The sequence below is a fragment of the Sciurus vulgaris genome (genome assembly GCF_902686455.1).
Source record: "Sciurus vulgaris genome assembly, chromosome: 8".
Classification (NCBI taxonomy): domain Eukaryota; kingdom Metazoa; phylum Chordata; class Mammalia; order Rodentia; family Sciuridae; genus Sciurus; species Sciurus vulgaris.
The window spans coordinates 8942151-8962491 of record NC_136468.1 but is presented as its reverse complement, the minus strand read 5'-3'; the positions used below and the strand labels follow the sequence as shown (position 1 = coordinate 8962491).

Below are 20341 nucleotides of genomic sequence, written 5' to 3'. Positions count from 1 at the left end.
GAACCGGAATAAACCTTGGCACCTCTGCTTCCGTGCGGTATCCGTCTCCTTGCTCACCGTGGTTCTCCCTGGCAGCCTGTGGATCCCAGGAGCAGCAGGTCTTCAGGAACACACCCGCCCCCAGCAACAGCAGCTTCCTGACTGTGGCTGACGAGGCGGATCTGAGCACAGTGACCAATGGAGACTGCCTGACTGTGCTCTGACCCCTTGTCTACGTCATCTGGGAGCCCATATCCAAGACCCCCGACAGGGCTGCACATGCTGGTCCCCTGGCTTCCTGGCATAGTGATTAAAGTTCCTTCCCTGTGTCTCATTGTTATCTTTTCTGTTTGGTTTTCGGGGCAAGTGGCTGAACCTGATTGGTTGGGACCCATGGAGTCAGGCCTCTGGTCTAAGACTCTGGTAAGAATAAGAGGTCATTCCTTGATTTAGAAATAGAAAATAGTCTTAAATTTCCTGTATCAATGAAATACAAATTGCAATAATTTCTTTGCTGTGCTGAGGGATCAACCTCCAAAAATATCCAAAATAAGGAATTGCTACACAAAGTCCTAGGTCCCCATTACCAGCTCCCACATGAGAGCCAAAGTTGTTCCACATTTGCCTCTCTCCCACCCAGTGTGAAATTTTTTAGCAGATTCAAGATATCATTAGGTATTATGTTTGTTAAAGATGAGTTTTTAAAAAGAATATATCCACAATCACATTATCATATCTGAAAATCTCCAAATGTCTATGTATCTAGCCAATGTCCACCTTTCCCTAGTTTTCTCCTTAACTGCTTTATGTTCAGTTTGACTAGGATCCATCTGAAGTCTGCACGTTGCTTTGTTGATGAGTTTCTTATATTGTCTTAACTCTTGCAGCCACTGTCTCTCTTATAACATCTCAACAGTAGTAGATTTTTCCTAAAGTATATATTGCCTCTGGACCATGTCAGATAATTGAGCATCAGTTATTTTCAATGATCTTTTGGTGTGTAGGTCCTTCCTTCCTCCCTGATCCTTGCTCTTCCCTCTTCCCTCTGTTCCTCTCTCCCTCTCTCCCCCTTTCCTTTCTTTCTGATGCAGACAATGGTGAGCCTCCTATGATGTCATTCCCTTAATACCAAGTAGCAAGTCACATGAAGCTTCAGATAAGTGCTCAAGGCCTGCTGGACAAAACCACGCTGTTCACTAAGGATGTAAGGCCAGCTCCAGGCCCATTTCCAACTCTCAAGTCATTGCTTTCTAGTACATCTCAAAATTCATTCCTTTCCCAGGGTTAATAAAAACTCAGAAGTCTTACTGCCTCATATACTTTTATAAATGAATCACTAAGTGTCACCAACATACGGAAATGGCAATGACAAAAAAGATGATTTTTATTAGTCACTTTATTTTCTTCTTACCAAGGGCTGAAGAATCCATTCATTTTCTTGAACAGTTCTCCAACAAAGTTGTCTTTCAGTTCCCAGGCCAGAGGTTTGCCAGGATATGGGAAAATATGTCCTGTGTATTCATTAAACTCTACCTATGTCTACATGGGTTTCAGGTGGTCATCTGGCTGAGCAGGACACCTTGTTTTATTTTTAACATAACTTCTTTCTTTGATTCAACAATTATTTGTTGAGCACTTGAATACCCATAGGAAGTATGGGTATCAGGCAAAAAGGCTTAAGCAAGAAAAATGACACTTACATGGACGTCCGTGGTCTTCACAGGGTCGGGGCTACATCACATATGATGTAAACCGGGACGTAAATGTAGTTTGTCAGGGAAGCAGAAAGATCTGGACAGGTAATCTGCACTTGGCCTGACATTGAGGGATTGGGAGCGGGGAGGAGAGTATTTTCTGGTAAAATACTCTTAGAAGCAGAGACCTAAGGCACTAAGACAGGCCAGGGTGTTCCTGGTGTGCAGCAGAACTTGCTGGGTTTAGAGGTGCTTTAATATTTGGTAATCCTTGCTTAGGATTAAAAAACTGAAAGGTGAAATCACCTAATACATTTGTACTTCTGTTAAAATTAAGGTGATAACACCACTTTCAGTCCCTTGAGTATGTTCACTCTGCAATCTTAAGGGTTTTCTTTCCCTAGAAAGTTATTTCTAGCTAATTATCCTCACTAAGGAATGTAATCTGTCAGACTGTCTTGCTAATGTTCCTCGCAATGGGGCTGCTCCAGTGAATAGAAACTGAGTTAATGGGGAAAATTAGATACTTAGAGGAATTGATTATTTGGGGATTTTCTTCCAAGGTGAAAAATGTCATCTGTCTCATCAAAAATCTTTAATTAAGCCTGTGCCTGGGTTGCAAGAGGGGAGAAAGGGCCACAGCCCGTCTCTGGGAAGTCACTTGTATCACAGCCCTCAGTACCTCAGAGACGTCAGTGGCCGGGACGTGCCTGAGTCCCCCAGGCTGGAGGGTCAGTGATGTAAACGAGGGTCAACATGGAAGGAAGGGCCATCTTACCAGTTTCTGTCCTAGCACAGCAAATCCAGCTGTCGTTTTCAATTGTGTTTTCTGCTACATCAAAGCGTTTCACATAGAAACAAATAGTCTGTAATTTTTCAGGTTAGCTTATTAAGGCTTAAGTTTAAATTAACCGCTAACTGAAAATAAAAATTCCCTGGCAATGAAATGTGGTGTGTGGGGGTGGGTATGTGGGTGTATGTAAAATACACTAGAGAATTTTTAAGTATTATGCATATTAAAGAATTCGGTACTGGTTATAAGTGGGTTTATGATTTACATGCTCAATCTTATTACTTACATTATTCTGGCAGTTGCCTGGAAATGCATGTCATGCTTAGTCTGCACTGTGATTATTCTGTGTACCTTCTCCCACTCGCTCTTTGGTAACATGAAACGTATGTTGTTCGTCTTCAGTCCCAGGGCCTAGAGCAGAGTGTGGAGTAACCAATAAAATGGTGCTCAGGTGCTCCTGGCTCTGCTCCCAGGTACTGAGAGAGTGTGTACATGGAATAATTAGTATCTTGCTGTTTAACCCAGAAAGAAAATGGTGATGTTCTAAGAAGATGTGCCTTACACATTTTTATGTGGCTCTTTAGCAACCCCTAAAGTTTAATATCTTGTAAATATTGTAAGTAACCAAAGTGCAGACATTAGTTAGATCCTAACTGTACATAAATCAATCGTGATAAAACTAGGAAAATGTGAACACTGGCTGGATACTGGCAGATGTTTAGACTGTCTTTAGATATGATAATATGACTGGATATATTTTTTTCGAAGAATCATCTTTAACAAATGATTTAGCCACTTTCGACAAGTCAGACTTGAAGAGAGAAATGTAGAAGAGGAGAGGTTTATTTGGTGCTCACAGTTTGAGAGGAATCAGTCCACAGATGGCCAGATCCATGGCTCTGAGACTAAGGTGAGGCTGCTCAACATGGTGGGTGGGGTGGGCCTCAGGAAGGCATGCCCTCTGAACCAAGGCTGCAGAGGAGAAGGGAGCAGGCACTGGGGCCTTCTGGGGAAGCACTTTCTAGGCAGAGGGAACAGCAAAGACAAAGCCCTGAACCAGGAGACCCTGCAGAGGTCAGTGCGGTAGAGTTGATACTTGGCTGTTTTTTAAACTCTTTTAACCAAGTATATGCAATATGTCTTAAGTATTTTTAAATAACAGGGAGTGGTATCTTTAAATGTCCACTGGGGTGGTCAATCACTGAACTAAGATGACATATCCTTATTCTCCATGTTTGAATTCAGATCAAAATCTAATTACCATTATAAGAAGCAAGAACCAAAGAGTAGCATCCCTTGTTACATAGGTCAGAAAACCCCTATTGTCACAAAGATGAACACCCAACTATCAGATAGAGACAAACTATATCTCTGCCTGGTGTGAGAGAAAAAGGGAAAGGAAGATTAGCTCCTCTAAGTATTGGTATAAATGCAGTCAATCACTCTCCCAATATTGTGAAAGAATTTTAACACCTCTGTAATGGAACGAAAATATTAACAAATATTCCTCTGCCAAGAAAATAGTAATATCTTTCTAGAAAAAAGACAGAAAAATTCTAAATTGTTTATCAGGGGGGTGAGAATGAGCAACTGTTATTTATACTTGTTCACAGCACTTGATTTGTCCTCCATCTTTGGACTGGAGTCGTGAGCTTAGAAATAATCAACGTTTCCCACCACCTGCAGAACAGCATCTGCAGTTGGAGCTCATTTCCTCCGTGCTTCCTGCAGAGCTCCATCTGCTCATCATACCTGTTTCTCTGCACGTGATTAAAGCTGCGTATGCCACCCAACCAACATACATGGCTGGGTTATGAAATGCCCCAAACCAGCACAGCCAACCCTGGAAAAAGACCCTTGTAATATTGTAGGCTCACAAAAATGTGTGTGATGCTCATACAACATGTATTCAGGGAGAAAATAAAGACTAATAATTTAATTATTTAAAAACTAATAATTTAGCTTGTTTTAGAAAATAAAACTTATAATTTAGTTTGTAGGATCAGAATTACACATTTTGAGAAAACCTAAAAGTAACAACCTATAAATTTATTTTTAAAATTTTAGTTGTAGATGGAAACAATACCTTGATTTCATTTATTTTTATTTTTATGCAGTGCTGAGGATCGAACCCAGTGCCTCATATGTGCTAGGCAAGCTGTCTACCACTGACCTACAACTCCAGTCCCTGTAAATTTATTTTAATACTGACTTATATACCTAAAAGACTGATAAAACTTTCAAATTATATTACAAAGACAAAACTGTATTACAAACTAAAATTATGCTGAGTCTTTTGCCTGAATGTTCTATAAACACTTTTGTAGAATTGAGTTTTTAAATAACCAGAAGTGGTGACTAAGAGATTATTTTGTAAATTATGCAGTAAAGAATACACAGATCTTTAAAGTGATCAATATTTCCTAATTACTTTTGTGAATCTAGGTGTTTATTATATAAAGTTTACTTGAAATTAGCTGTACCTTGTTTGTTTCTAAATGAAATATTTCTAGTGGATATCCAACACTCAAGAAATTTAACAGTGAAGATAAAATTGTCCCTAACCCTATCCTCCTTCCTCAATCCCTACAAGACCTTACTGATATTTGGTACCCTTATACTTCACAACAGTGATGTCCTACTGAAAAGTCTTCTTTCACTTGTATTTTCCCCTCAGTCTTCTGATTTTGAAGTTAACCCATATTGAAGGAGAATGTACTTATAGTTTATCTCTGCTAGAACTGTATCTTACAAATATCTCTGTGGCTTATCTTTTAACATGGCTTATGAAATCTGAATAAATAAAAGGGTTTAATTTTTATCAAACTCAGATGTATCCATTTGTCCATACCATATGTGTATTTTATGCCTTGTTTAAAAAAATAAAAGTACTATTTTATGCTTTCTATGTATTCTGAAGCCCTGGTTTTCTATTAGGCCTTTAATTGACTTGGAATAGATTTTTATGTAGGGTTAAAGAGAGGGATTACCTTTTTTTCTCTTTCAATACAATTAGAAATTTCTTATAGATATTGAATTCCAACTCTAATGAAAGTAAAGTTTACATATATATATAGATTTTTGCTCCAAGTGTTTAAAAATAATAATCGTTTATGCCTGTAACCAACCTACTTAGCCATGATTTTTCATAGGCCAGTTGTCTCAACTTTGTTCTTAAAGAAGGTTTTGCCTACTTTGGATCTTGGCTTTTTCATAGAAATTTTTGGATGAGTTGCTCAATTTCATTGACACACAACTTGATTATTTTGGATTTTAATTGGAAATGCATTTAATTTATAGGCAAATTTTTAAAATTTTGATATCTTTATTATATGGATTTTTTCCCAAACCATAGATTACTTCTTCATTTATGTGATTCTTGTTTAATAATACTTGACCAAGTTTCAATTTTTACTCCATTAAGATCTTACATATATTTTGAATGATTCCACTTTATTTTCTCATGAATTGTATTTTAAAATGTATTTTCTCTTTTGGTTATTAGAATTATGATTTTTGTATTTTGTTCTAATGTTGAACAATTTTTATCACTTTTTCTAAGTCCTGAAAATGTATCAACTCTCTTTTTTCAATCGTTAAAATTATTAGCACAATTACTATTTTGTTTTATTTTTCTCATTGTCATGGTTAAGTCCCAGCAAATGCTGAGTGAAGCATGTCCTTTCTCTGATGAAAGCAAAGAATTCTATCTCAAGACTAATCATTTAAACCTTTTATTTTATTCAATATTTTGTATAACCAATTTGCTGAGATTTTTTTAACACCTAAATATGGGAGGTACAATTTATCCCTGTATGGCTGATTCTCTTGAAATTTCTCTTTACTTTCTAATGTATTTTTGTGGTGTGCCATTGAATTAATAGATTACATTAGTATTTTTTGTTATTAAACTGTCCTTGTATTCCTAATATAAACCAAACCTGTGTAACCCAAGTTTCTAAAATTAAGAGTTCAGTAAGATATAACGTATTTGTCTTTAGCTATAATCATAACATACCCACAGCAGTGGAATATGAGTTCAACTAATAAAAGGTCCTTATCTCTGGTAAAGCTATAATTAATGCACTTATATATATAACACATTTTTACTGGATCATCAACACATTAAAAACTACAATAATTATCTTAAAAATTAAAGAACAGGTCAGGCTTGGTAACACATGCCTATAATCAGCAACTCAAAAGACGGAGGCAGGAGGATTGTGATTTCCAGACCAGCAACCTAGCAAGATCCTATCTAAAAATAATAAATAAAATAAAGGGGCTAAGAATATCGCTTAATGGTAAAGAGCCCCTGGGTTTCATCCTTAGTACAAAAAAAAAATTAGTAAAAATTGGATTTTACCTCATCTCTATTCTCTGTCCCTTGAAACTCTTCGTGTGGATTTCTGACTTCATTTCCACCTTATCAGTGACCTCGTCTTGGTCTCTGTTTTGGCTCCTTCTGTCCATCCACAATCTTTCTCATATTGGTAAAAGGCAACATCTTTTGCCCAGAGAAATGCTTAGTGCAAAACTCTCACTGTAATCTTGTCTTACTTTTTCCCTCCGTCTCATTAAAAGCACCCCCAACTCTTGCTGGATTTGTCTTCAAATTATGTTCTTAACTCTCTCTCATCACCTCCACTGCTACCCTTCAAAGTCCCAGGGGTCCTCAGATTTCCCTATAAACAGATTTTGCTTTAAGTGTTTTAAGCCAAGGCAGCATGGCTCTGATAACAGCTAAGAACAAGTTCAAGGTTCTCACGGGGCTTAGGGGTCACTGCTGAACCTGGGCCTTACTTCTCTGCCTTGCATTGTTCCCTACTCTTCCCTCTCTTCATTTCACTCCTGAAAATTCACCTGCCAAGTTATTCCTGCCTCCTGCCTTTACCTTAGCTCTTAGTTCAGCCTCAGCATTCTTTCCTTTGATCTTCAAATTATTCTAGAATTTGCTCAAATATTACCTTCTCAGAGAGGGCTTTTTTTTTTTTACCAATTGACTTAAACTTGTCTCTCTCCCTCCTCACTCTGTTTTCCCTTACCAAGCTTTAATCACAGAAGATACAAACAAGTAAACACTTTAGTTATTTGTTGGCTTACTTGTTTGCTTTCTGCCTTAAGGAGAGTAGATTGTAGATTGCCTAGGCTGAAGGACATTTTATCTTGCTCAATGCTTTAGCTTTAAAACTTAAGCAAATAGCAGGCATATTATGAGCAATTAAATATATCTTTTTAATAAATGAATATTATATATGTTCTTGTGTTTAAAGAAATTATTTAAAAAAACAAATTAATCTTTTATTTTCATGTGTTTTTAATAGTCATACCAATGACTACACACTAAATCTCTTAACCCAGGCACAATCTTGAGAGGGCAATCTTGTACCCTTCACTTTTCCAGATCCTTCCATTTCCAATCCATTCGGATCCCTCATTTCCATAAACTAAATCCCTCTTGTCTCCAGGTATTTGGTCTGAGCAGTAAGTATGACAGGCTACTCTAACCCTCTATCTTCAAGGTTCTTCCCCATTACCTATCTGATTCACCTCTAATGCCATTTCCACCAGATTGCTCCTGGTTTCTAGAACTGGGTTATATGGGCTTTCCATATGGACCACAGTGCCTTCCACACCCATGTTTTAGTATTTTGTTGGTATTTGTAATTGAGTTTAACGTCCTCTCACCTCCGTGGGACCATGAGCTCACTGGGGATGAGAGCTCAGGTCTTATCCATCTCTGTGCCACAGTGCTGGAACAGTTAAGGACCTAATTGAATTTATGAACACAGTCACGGTGGAATTAGCTTACCAATATATGCCATTGTCCTTTTTGCGATAGGTTAACGCTGTTGCCAGTTACTGTAACATCACTAGAAGGCTAAAAGAGTTTCTATATGTTGATCTTCCTCCCTTAACCCCCCCCCCAAAAGAAAACAAAACACATTCTGGGCAAGACAGAATGTCCTCAAGCACAATGTCATTGGGTCAGTGATGCAGGCTAGAGTGAAAAGGTCATGAAATCCAGAATTAGGGAACATACATCTGCATTTTGCCACTAAATCTGAGTATTCATTTGGAAAAGCCCCTTATCCCTTCTGAGACTTGTCTTCTTCATATCGAAAAGAAAAGTCAAAGTGGATGCTCTCAAAGATGACTTTGTTTTGTTATTATTTAATATTTAAAAATTTTCACCGAGGAACATGGCTTCTTGTAAGTGCCATTCTTGTTCCCTTTTTTATGTTATGTATAATAACAAGATTGCAAAACTTTAAGTCTTGAGAAAGCAACTTTGATTTGATGCTGAAGCATTTAACTGGAGATCCTTGTTCATACCTTTCTCAGAGTTGATGTTTGAATGTTGATTGGTTAAATCGGGATAATGACCATTAAGACTTTTATGCCCAAAGGAAACAGAGTTAGTGGGATATAGTTTGTAAGATAGAGAAGAAATGTAGAGATATTGAAAATTGAATTTGCTAGCTTTATCCAGCAAGCCATGGCTTATGTGCAATATTGAAAATCTTAAGCAAAGCTTATATTATGGCTTAGTTCCTGTTTTGCTAACAGCAAGAGACTCAAAGTCATCCCTGAAGTGTAACTATAAGTAATATGGAAGCCATTATGGTTTGGATCTGGAATGTTCCCAAAGATCCTTGTGTTAAAGACTTGTGCCCCAAACTGGTGTTATTGGGAGGTGATGGAACCTTTAAGAGGAGGGCCTAGTAGGAGGAAGTTAGCGGGTGTGTCCTTGAAGGGGGTTGTGAAATGCTGATCTCCTCCTTTTTCTGTCTTTCATCTCAGCTGTGAGGCGAGCAGTGCTCTTCACCACACACTCCCTGACATGATATGCATCCTCACCTCAGATCCAAAGCAATGGGGTCAGTTGGTCATGGACTAAACCCTCCAAAACACCAAGCCAGAATAAACCCTGTATCTTTATAAATTTGTTAACTCAGTTATTTTGTTGCAGTAGCAGAAAGACGGCCAAAATATTCACTAAGGAATTTGGAGTATATGTTGTATGTTGCCCACAGCCAGTTTAACAAGTTTTATATATCATTTTAAATTTAGGTAGTCATAAATATTTCCTCTTTCTAAAGATCTTTACAGAGAGAATATTAATGAAGATAGAGGAAAAGATCTCAGAGTAAGGAATTAGGTTTAATTAGCAAGGTGCTATGATTGGAAAAGTAAAAATAACCTTTAGCTACACACACAGGAGTACAGAACACATAAAACGTGTCCCATGAGACTTAGCTCAGATTGGACTTCTGTTAAAGTACATTACATATACTATATATTCCTGTGAATTTGGATTGTCTGTGGCTCTGTGGAAGGGGGCAGAGCACGAGTGTGCACATAACTAAGGAAGAGGTGTTATTCTGGAAGGGATTATTCTTTGCTTTGTTCCCTGGTCACTTCCTGCCTTTAGCAATCCCTGGTCACAACTCCAGTCAGGCAAGGAATTATGTTCTCATGAGATTGATAAACAGAAGAGGATGTGGGGTCACTGGTAACAGAGGGACCATTCTAATGTAGTCATCGTTACTAAGGTACTTAATCTTAAGGACCCACTATGGCCAAAGACAAGGATGTGTGTCCACAGCGTGTTCCCTGTATACCCGGTGTTTGAGATATCTCATTAAGTCAGCTGTACTCCCCACAAAACACAAGGTGACGACTTTAAAATGTATGATTGCAAGATGAAATAAGAAATCCTGAGTTCTTAATAATCACAAAGGGCATTTTTATAACACAGGACTCTAAAGATAGTATTTGCAAAGAAGCACCATTTTATCGACTGTTTCTTCATAAAAATAAACTGTAGAAATCTGCAATTTGCCATATGCAGTAGTTTTTATTTACATTCTGCACATAGGTGATAATATACATTGTAAGTACACACTGTGAATAAAGGAATAAGATTCTTAATTATTCCTCCTATGGTACTAGCAAAGGAAAATCTGCAGTGGAACCACCTTCTCTCTTCTAGATGATGAATACCTGAAAATTTGTTAATATCCATTAATATTCACCTTTCATTTAAGACTTAATGGCTCCAAGAAACCATGGCAAGGCGTAGTATATGAGCATTACAAAATCATTTGCAAAGTGCATCAACAGTAATTGTTTTACGCCACCAAATTAAAGCTCATGCATTTATATATGCTCACAATTGCCATGGAAATTGTCTTAAACTAAAAAGTTTTAAATGTCTTTGTAAAATACATACTATAAAAATCTCTTTAGGAAATACACAAGTGTGCATATCATCCTTTTCCAAAACTTTCTGAAATATAAGTATTGAAGCAAAAACAGTATGTTTGTAAATAAGAGGGAACATGCTGCCCGAACCTTCCAATGCCAACAACATCCCTTCCCCTTGAGCAGAAGCCACATCCCTCACTGGCTCAGGGAAAGCTCTGCTGCTGTGCCCGCCACCCCACTGCAGCACTGACCTTGAATCCTGTACTCTCCCGTCTCCCTGCCTGGCACTTTTGTTACCTGGATCCATCCAGAAATATAAATATTACAGGATTAGAGCATTTGCATCTCCATTCCCTCTTTCTGGAATATTTTCCCCAGATGTTCACATGGCTTGCTAGATAACTACCTTAGGTATTCAAACTTTACCTTCTCAGAGGGGCCTTTTAAGTTTTCCTCTGTCTTTAAAATGCAGTCACCATACACAGCTATCCTTCCCTTCCTTGATTTTGTTTTTCCCCTTGCCATTTCCATATATATCCATATATATGGATAGATAGTTCAAACTATATATATATGTGTATGCGTGTGCATGCTTATTATCTGGGTGTTTTTCCTACTCAAATGCCTGAACTTAAGCTACAAACTTTATTAATGCATTTTTACCGTGGTTTCCCTACTGGCCAGATGTGTGTCTGTACACAGTAGGTACTCAGTGATGCTGCTGAGTGAGTAGCAGAGCTTATAACAGATATAAAGAAAACGGTGCAGTGGGGTGTGATCTGGATGTGGGTGGTAGGAGGGATGGACAAGAGGTCAAGGCTCAGCAGGCACCACGCCTACCGTGCTAGAAACCTGCTGCTGTTCTTAGAGTTACTGCAGCTGCAGAGAAAAGAGATCATAACTGGATGACCTTCGGCTCTGGTGTTTTTGAAATCCATGCTTCCTGCATTCTGGATCTTAAATGTCCCCCACAGGCCCATGTGTGGGAGGCTGCTCCCATACCCATGGCATTGGTAGTGGAAGGCAGACACTTCAAAAGGTAGAGCCTGAAGGGAGGTCTTCAGGTCTCTTGAGGCGTGCCTTTGAAGGGGATTATGGGACCACAAGCCTTTCCTTTTTCTTCATTTTATGTCCCAGCCATGAAGTAAGTGGCTTTGCTCCACCATGTGTTCCTACCATGATGCGCCATCATAGGCCCAAAGCAATGGAGCCAACTCATCCTGGACATCAATCTCTAAAACTGAGCCAAAATAAATCTTTTCACTTTATACGTTCATGATCTTGGGTATATGGTATATTACGGAAGGCTGATAAACACGCTTGCCTTTAGGTCTAATATTTTGTGTATATTAGAAAGGATTTTTTATGAGTCTTAGAAGAAGTCAGGTTAAAAACCTAGTCCATCATGAGTTAAGGAAAGAGATTCTGGGGTGCCGCTAGAGAATAAGGCTCTCAATGGGGATTGGTTAAAAAAAGAAAGAGCAGTCGTGTCAGACATTGGAGAGTTCTGTGACAGAGGCTGCTTATAGCCAAAAAGAGATAAAGCTAACCTAACTGAGGTATCTCTAATTTGGTGAAGGTAAATCTGTAGTCTGGGGGTAAAGAAAATCAGTTAGTTGTTGGAGTCACATCATATGGTGACAGAATGACTAGTATATGGAACAGCTTCCTGGTGATCAGTGGAACCAAGGAAGGCAGTTCTAAACAGGCAAAAGTGAGCTTCCCACAGAAGATACATTCCTGCATGGGTGCCATGACTGAGCCTGTTTTAGGTGATTCCAGATGAGCAAATAGGCAGGATCGTAACACAGTCAAGTTGTCATAGCAGAGGGGAGTCAGACCTTGGAGAAGGGCAGGGACTCTCCAGAGTCTCTCAGGATCATCATAGCAGAGCCAGAACTGGAGCCAGCAGTGGCTTTGAGTAGTTCCCAGTAACTTTGTTTCTATTTACCTTTTACTTATTTGTTTCCTTCAACTCATATTTTTGAAGGCCTGCTCTGCTCTGCAAGCCCAACTCCCTACCACCTTTTAATGCAGGGAAGGTGACATAAAAGGGGTTAATTAAAATGTGCACCGTCAATGGAGGTGAATGATGATGAGTCAGTGGTGACTCCAGGGTTTCACTGGGGCACCTGGAGGAGTGGAGCTGCCACTTGCTGAAATGAAGAAACCCTCCTGGGAGAGTTCAGGAAATGACTCTCTGTAGCACACTCTCACTCTCGCCCCTTCCTCACACCCTTCCCCTTCCTCTGTAATTTATCAGTTCAAAGAAACTGGATTGAGCTGTAGAGCTCCCCGCAACATGGACTTTACAGAGCGGTTCTCCAGGCTGTCACTGAATAGGCTCCTGTCTGGCCTGTTTCTGGAAATTGGCAGGGGTCTGTAAGCTCTCCACGTCCTTGCTAGGTCTAGGTTGCACTTTTGTGCTGTTAGCTGTGCACGCCCATCTCGAGGCACAGACCAGCCATTAGAAATCATTACTGGATCCTACTAACTTAGAAGTTGTAAAATGATGATACTCGCATTCTATTATTTAGTTTTCTTTCATGAGCTAAAATATTTCCTTAAGAAGAGAGCACTTACATTACAGTTCACATAGGAACCATAGGCCAAATGCTTCATTCTTTGCCTGCATTTGCCAATATTCAGAATGAATTTGTTAACCAATATGTCACAACACTGAACTTTTTTCATAAAGATTAATTAATTCATGGTCTTAAAAATGTTTGATGTATTTAAATCCATTGCCAGAAATTCTTCTGGATGTAAGAATTGTCCCTCCTTGGTTCTGGGGTTTTTCGTGCTGCCTGATAGTTTGCTTCTGGTATGGTAATGTGACCTCTCTGCATTTTAAGCCCTGGAATCAGTCATTTCTCCAGACATCCCAGTTTTCTCCAACTGGAAATTAGTGTTTAGTGAGGATACTGTGGTGCTAGGCTTTGGACCTTGTTCTGGAACTTTTCCAGGCTGCATTTAGGACATAGTCTATATTTTAAAAGTACAACATTTACTTAGCAATGCTTCTAATTAGAATCCAAATATTTCGAGAGTTTTTATTTAACTTTATCTCATATCTGCTGCTGCTTTTCTCACACCGACATGTTCCTGGTCCACACTGTTGAGATAATTGCCCACTTGCTTGATTCCACATGTGCAGAGCATCTCAATAACAGATAAATGCAGTGTCTAATTTTGCCTGAAAGGTCGGGGTGAAAGAACATCTGTTGACAAGAGGAAGATGCATATTCTGATTAGAGCAAACAGGATGCAGGGAGACCCAGTGTCTTCAGAGGGCACGGTTCCCTTAGGAGAGAGCCACTCCTGACCGGAGGGAGGGTGGTTAGAGGTGGGATGGAGTGATCGCGGCTCCTCACGCTCTGCGCAGCGACGTTGACGCCAGTCAGGTACCCCAGCTCTCTTTTAGTTTTGTTTTGCTTTCAGGAGGTATCTTGCATTTATTTTTAATAAAAATCTTACTTTTCTACTTTGTTCTTAAAAGCAGACTATATTTATGAGAAAAGAGGAAAGATTACTTTAAAGATGGCTCTGTTCTACACCCATCCTGCCACAATACGGGTTAAAGTGTAACTCAGGTATTTTCTGACATTTGAGAAAGACTTTGCCTGCTAATGTTCCGCCGTTGTGGTGCTTTTTCTGCCCACAGAGGACAAAGTGTGGACCATCGTGTCTCACGACTTGCAGATGCAGACAACTGTGGTGGGCTACAGCCCAGAGAAGTACTCTGTGACCCAGCTCATCTACAGCGCCTCCATGGATCAGATCAGCGCCATCACCAGCAGCGCGGAGTACTGTGAGCAGTACGTCTCCTACTTCTGCAAGATGTCCAGGCTGCTGAACACCCCAGGTAGGCCGAGGACCGGGTGTCGCTTTCATTATCATCTCAGCTGGTGTTTGGAATGGCCTAAGCTGTCCAACAGGTGTTTATTATCTTGTAGTCCAGCCTTCAATGTGCAGATGGCTGTGAATAAGTAACATATAATCACTCAGATTGTTTTCTGAAAATGGAAGCTAAGAATGTATGATTTTTAAAGAAATTCTGCATCTTCAAGTTTATAGGTTTTTGCAATTTTGTGTGTATATATGTATGCAAGACTGCATCTGGTGCTTAATTATCAGTTGTTGCTTTGGGCAAAAAGTTTGTCAGAGCTCTTTTTGAACTTTCAAGTAATTCCCTTTGAGTTCTTCAGGTGTCTTTAATGTAAAGATGAAAGCATTCCACTGGCCGCCTGCAAGTAAACCACAGAGAGAACACCAAGAAGACTCGCCGCCCTTTGTAGTCTCAAGTCATTTAACAGTATCTGTTTGTCTCAGGAAGTCCAGACTGAATTTTTTTCACGATAGCCTGCTTTCAGCAATACAGTTGGGCGTGTGTATGCGCACACACGTGCATGAGACTGTTTTGGGTCATAGAGAGAAAAGAGGTCCCAAGAGATATTATGGAAATAGCCTAACTGCAAGAAGGGCCATGTGCTTTGGAGGTCTTGGTACTAAACCCAAGAAGTGAACAGAAAACTGATCCTTTGCGTGCATCAAACATACCAGAGTACAAATAAGCACCTGTTTTGAATTAAAGAATTCTGGCTTTATAATCCACAACCTTCCCATTTTCCATGCATGTGACTTTGGGAGAGTTAATTGAACTTTTTTTTAAATTACTTAATTTATAGACAACAAAAGTTGTATCTATTTATCATATGCATGCTTTGAAATATGTATACAGTGTAGAATGGATTAATCAAGCTAATTAGCATGTGTTGCTTATCTTTTTTGTGGTGAGAACCCCTAAATTCTATTCTCTTAGGGTTTTTCAAAAGAACACAACATATTGTTATTAATTATAGTCATTGTGTGTACAATAGATCTCCTGATATTAAGCCTGTTTCCAGTGTCTTTTTCAGTCAAGCAGAGACCATAATACCTGCTTCAGGGGAACTGTGAGGATTTAATGGGGTAATACATGAAGCAATTATATAGGGCCTGATACATTTAGGAACATAAGTAGCAAATGGTATATTGATGTTCTAAAAATATTATGCAACTTCGGAAATGACATTGTGCTATGCCAGAGGCCAGTGGGAGATTTGAGGCCCTCAGTGGTACTGAATTTGGAGCCAGTGTTGTTGGGAGCAGCTTACAGAAAAGAGTTGGGAACATAATGGTGTGTCATCTTGGGAAGATCTGACTACATCCCAAATGTAAAGTTCCATGTTGTAATTAAGACAGCCCATCCTGTGAACTCCCAGCAAACCTGTAAAATATGAAAAGCGTCGATTCAGAAAACGTGCCCTTGTTTTGTTTGGAGAAGAAATGTTTATGGCTGGGCTTTTGAGGAAGTGCATCATTAAAGAGGCAGGAGGCAATTCTGGGTGGTGGCAGAGTAAACAAACTTCCAGGAGACAGTGTGAATAATGCAAATGATCTTTTGGGTCCTGTGAGAAGTCTAGCCCAAGAGTCCATCAGGAAAGTGCAGTAGGAAACAAGGCCTGAAGGGGGAGTGGCGTAGGCGTGGAGGAAGGCGAATGTGTGCTGAGAGCCGAGACGTGATCCTGAGCCCAGTGCTTCTCAGACCTTCTCGGGCGTGAGAAAAACCTACAAAGACTAATAAAGCACAACGTGCTGGCCCCTTCCCTAATTTTTAGACTCATGGATCTGAGGCGGGGCTTGAGAATTTGCATTTGTGATGAGTCCTGGGGACTGCTTGATCTTCCACCAGAAGTCATATGTTGAACCCCAGACCCCCAGAAGGACTGGATTTGGAGATAGGACTTTTAGGAAGTGATCAAGTTAACTGAGGTCCTAATGGTGGGGTCCTAATGTAATGGGATTGGTGGCCCGTAAAGAATAGAGAGGATGCTCTCTCTATTCTCTTTATTTGCCATGCAAGGAACCAAAAAGAAGGGGCCAGGATGGGAGCGCTCACCAGAAGCTGAGTCGGCCAGCAGCTTGGTCTTGGTCTTCCCTCCTCCAGAACTCTGAGAAAATAAATTCTTGCCATTCAGTTGCCTAGTGTATGACATTTTGTTTGGCAGCCTGAGCAGGTAAACACGATGACTCCCAAGTCACACTGATCTTACTGGCCTGCAGACCACTGTCTGAGCACGGCTCTGATGGATGATGGAGAAAAGTCCCCGAGGCTCAGGAGCTGTTTCTGTTGACCTTCTGTCTCGTCCAAAACCCAGTTGTGCCAGGGCAGTGAGGTGGGTTGCTGGCAGGTCAAAGTGCTCAAAGATGGCACGGAAGCCATGTGATTTATTGGGGTAAGCTTCCAGGAGACCAGAGACTGCTCCATGAGGTGTTTGGTGGCAACAGGCTGAGGATAGCACCTCTGTCCCTCCAGGTGTTCGGCCAAGCAGTGTCTCTTCTCTCCTGGTGCTTTGTCCAGTGATGGCCAGCTGGGCTAACTGTCCCTTCTGCAGTGCCCTCAGGTCCACCCACACCCATCCTCACTCAGAGAGGGTTCACATCAGGCTGCAGAATCACTGACGTCATCAGCATTAGCCTGCTCCCTTTGCTCCTATGAGCAGCATCCCGAGGAGCAAGGGTCTTGGTGCCTTAGGAAAGCAGCTTCTTACAGACAGCTCTAACTCGTCCAGTTGCCACCGTGCATGAGAGAAAGCCATGTCCTCCTAGTACTATGTATCCGGATTTCCCAGCCCAGGATTGCTCTTGTTAATCCTTTAATTTGGATACATTTTTGGAAATAGAATAGAAAATTCAGGGACAGTGTGTTTCACTGCCCTCTTTTCTTTAGTGAATGCCTTCATTTCTAACAGCATTTTTATTGGATCCTGTTTCTAATGTGAAAGACTCAGCCAAGGTCTTTGGAAAACCAGGGGCCCTTAATGAGCCATGTCAGCTTGTCTTCACTCTGTTCTGTGAGTCTCATGAGGCTCTGTTTGCAGATTCAGTTTATTATTCTCAGTCCTGGGATGGGAGTAGGGGGTAGGGGCCAATCACTGACCAGAAAAGAACTTGGTACCCTCAGCTTTATTTTCTTTGTTTTCTTCCTACTTCTATGATACTCCATAATTTGAATTTTCTCTGTGACATCCAAGTAAATTCAACTTAGGCACCAGGAGAACCCAGCTAGAGGTGGGAGCCCAGCTGGGGCAGAAAGGGGGCTTACCTGCAGCGCCCTGCTTTCTTGGGTCGGCTCCCTCTCTTCCCCCACTGATACCCAGGTGACCAGCGCCTCTTGCTCTCAACCACCAAGAAGTCTTGCGCACCTGTCACTCTCCTCTTCAAACTGTAGGGCACACGAAGCTTCAGGAAAAACAGGATAAGTTTGTTTTAAAGTAGTCTGCCAGTTACATCTTCTAGGCTAAGATAAATACACCTCTCTTTAACCTCCAGATGCACTTTTCAGGGGAAGAACTGCTGAGCTGAAATCAAAAGTGAATTTTTAATCTGAACAGTAAATATGCTATTTTTTTTTCTATTTCCAGATGTTTGCAGATTATCCTTGAACTTAAATAAGTTGAACTGTGAAAATAGATTTATTATATTCTACTTGCCTTTGGGGGCACTCTCTATATACCAAATCTTTTTACTTCTAGGATGTGTTTTTAATAAATGCTAGTTAATTTGAATAAAATTAATAATATATAACTTTAATATTATGTTGTCTAGCCTTTAGGCAACTGCTTTTAAGCTGGAGTGTGCATCTTAGTTTTCTCGACAATGTGCTGATTCCATGGCCTACTCCTAGGCTTTAATGGGACTTGGTTGGGACCCCTGGAAGAGTTCCTTTTTTGTTTTGCTGGGGATCGAACCCAGGGCCTTGTGCTCTCAAGGCAAGCACTCTATCGACTGAGCTATCTCCCCAGCCCATGGAATAGTACCTTTTAACAAACATCCATGGGTAATTTGGTGAGCCATGACTAGAAAACAATGTCTTTGGCATATTGCTTGAAGTCCTCTCTTGTTGGAATTGAAGGTATTGTTGCTTCATGTGGGAGAAGATTGAAGGGAACATAAGGGCTTGTCTAATTGATTGAAAAAATGGCATAATTCCCTACCTCAGTTAAACATTGGTATTGATAGTACTTTTAATCTCCCATGATAGAACAGTCTCTCCGTGTTTTAAAGTGAATTCCAGTCTACCCTTCAAAGTCATTTTCCAGACTTCCAATTTCTTCTTTCCGGGTTGCTCTGTAGAACCGCTGACCCAAGGAAAAAAAGAGTGGTTGACATAGCAAGCCCTCCGTTTTTCAGTACTGTGTATGTCAAAATAAGAAAGAAAACAATTTCATGAAAATCTTTAATTTGTTGTTTTAAGGAGCTAATGTTTGCTGTAATTGACTTTTTCTTCCTTCATGGTAACATTCGATTTTAAATATTCATTTAGTCATTCTTAACTAAGACTGAATTATATTGGAACTTCTGTAGAAGTACTTGTGACATCTGTTTGAATACAAAGTATATTCATTATAGTCATTGCAATTAAAATGAATATCAAATGAGTTTGTGATAGCTGTGCACTTAAATTGTTATTCTTTATTTTAGGAGCCTCACCCTCCCTCTGTAGTTCATATGGGTCTCTACAGTTAGGATATTTATGAAAGATACTTATGAAAGAGAGTTGATGTGCATATGGACCTTATTTTTAACTTGATAAATATTTGTATCATACCATTAGGTAGCAAATGTAGAATTGCTTATTTTTGATTTCTTACAACTTTTACAAGGATGTAGTATATGGCTTGTAATATTATTTCTGTTACAAATTTAAAAATGGCAAAACAATGATTCTGCAATTTTATCATCATACATATTCTTGCAATGCAGCTATTAATTCAATTGTTCTTAATCAACTTTATAAAAGACGCAGAAACCAAACAGAAGTAATTTTATTCTATATAAAAGAGGCAATTTGGAATGAGACATACCAATTTGGGAACGCCCAAATTAATTCTACCCAAATAGAGAAAACCATTAATAGTTACCCAAAGTGATGTCGACATTCTTTATACTTATATCCACAGAATTGGAAATGTAATCATTTCTGAACTTAAAAGAGGCAAAAAAAAAATCACTAAACAGCGAAACTGATTTCTAAAATAAGTGCCTTCAAAGCTTGAATTTGATTAATTGAATATGGATACAAAGTTACCCTGGCCCTATTGGACTAGAGGACTAGACAACACTCCAAATGGTTTTAGATGACCAAAATATTTCTCCACATTTGGACAAAACTTATTAGCTTGCTTTGAAAGTGCTTATTTGTGTATCTTGAAATGCACTGTAGACATATATTTATTTTACAAATCCATATTATACTTTCTAATTAAGAACTTTTGGCTGAAGTATTTATTCCACACATATATAAAGATTTATTTAATTGTGGAGGTACCCAGCTAGTGTGTTTCCTGTTTTCCTGACTATATTTAGTGCTGTTTTGTTGGTTTCCGGGGTCTCATTTCTTTTAATTTCTCCATGTAGTCTAGTTCTCATAAGTCATACTTTTATTGCTTTTTTGGTTGAAAGAAGTCATATAAATTATCCATCCTTTTGGGTAGCTTACTATTAGATTTTGTATCTATTGGAAAGGAGTTATGTTCACAATTTTTGCCTGTAAAGTAAGCAGTGTAGAATTCAATATATTTTGATGATACTATGCTGTGATTTAGTAGCACCCAAAAGA

At 39.5% G+C, this 20341-nt stretch overlaps 1 protein-coding gene across 2 annotated transcripts in view; it reads left to right on the top strand.

The window, feature by feature from the left end:
- CNTNAP2 (contactin associated protein 2) overlaps positions 1-20341 on the top strand; it is a 2020421-nt gene that overhangs the window by 1319982 nt on the left and 680098 nt on the right. For both annotated transcript variants that reach the window (XM_079149276.1, XM_079149277.1), the window contains exon 13: positions 14342-14542. In XM_079149276.1, the coding sequence (XP_079005402.1) occupies positions 14342-14542 (201 nt within the window). The remainder of the gene's footprint in view (positions 1-14341; positions 14543-20341) is intronic.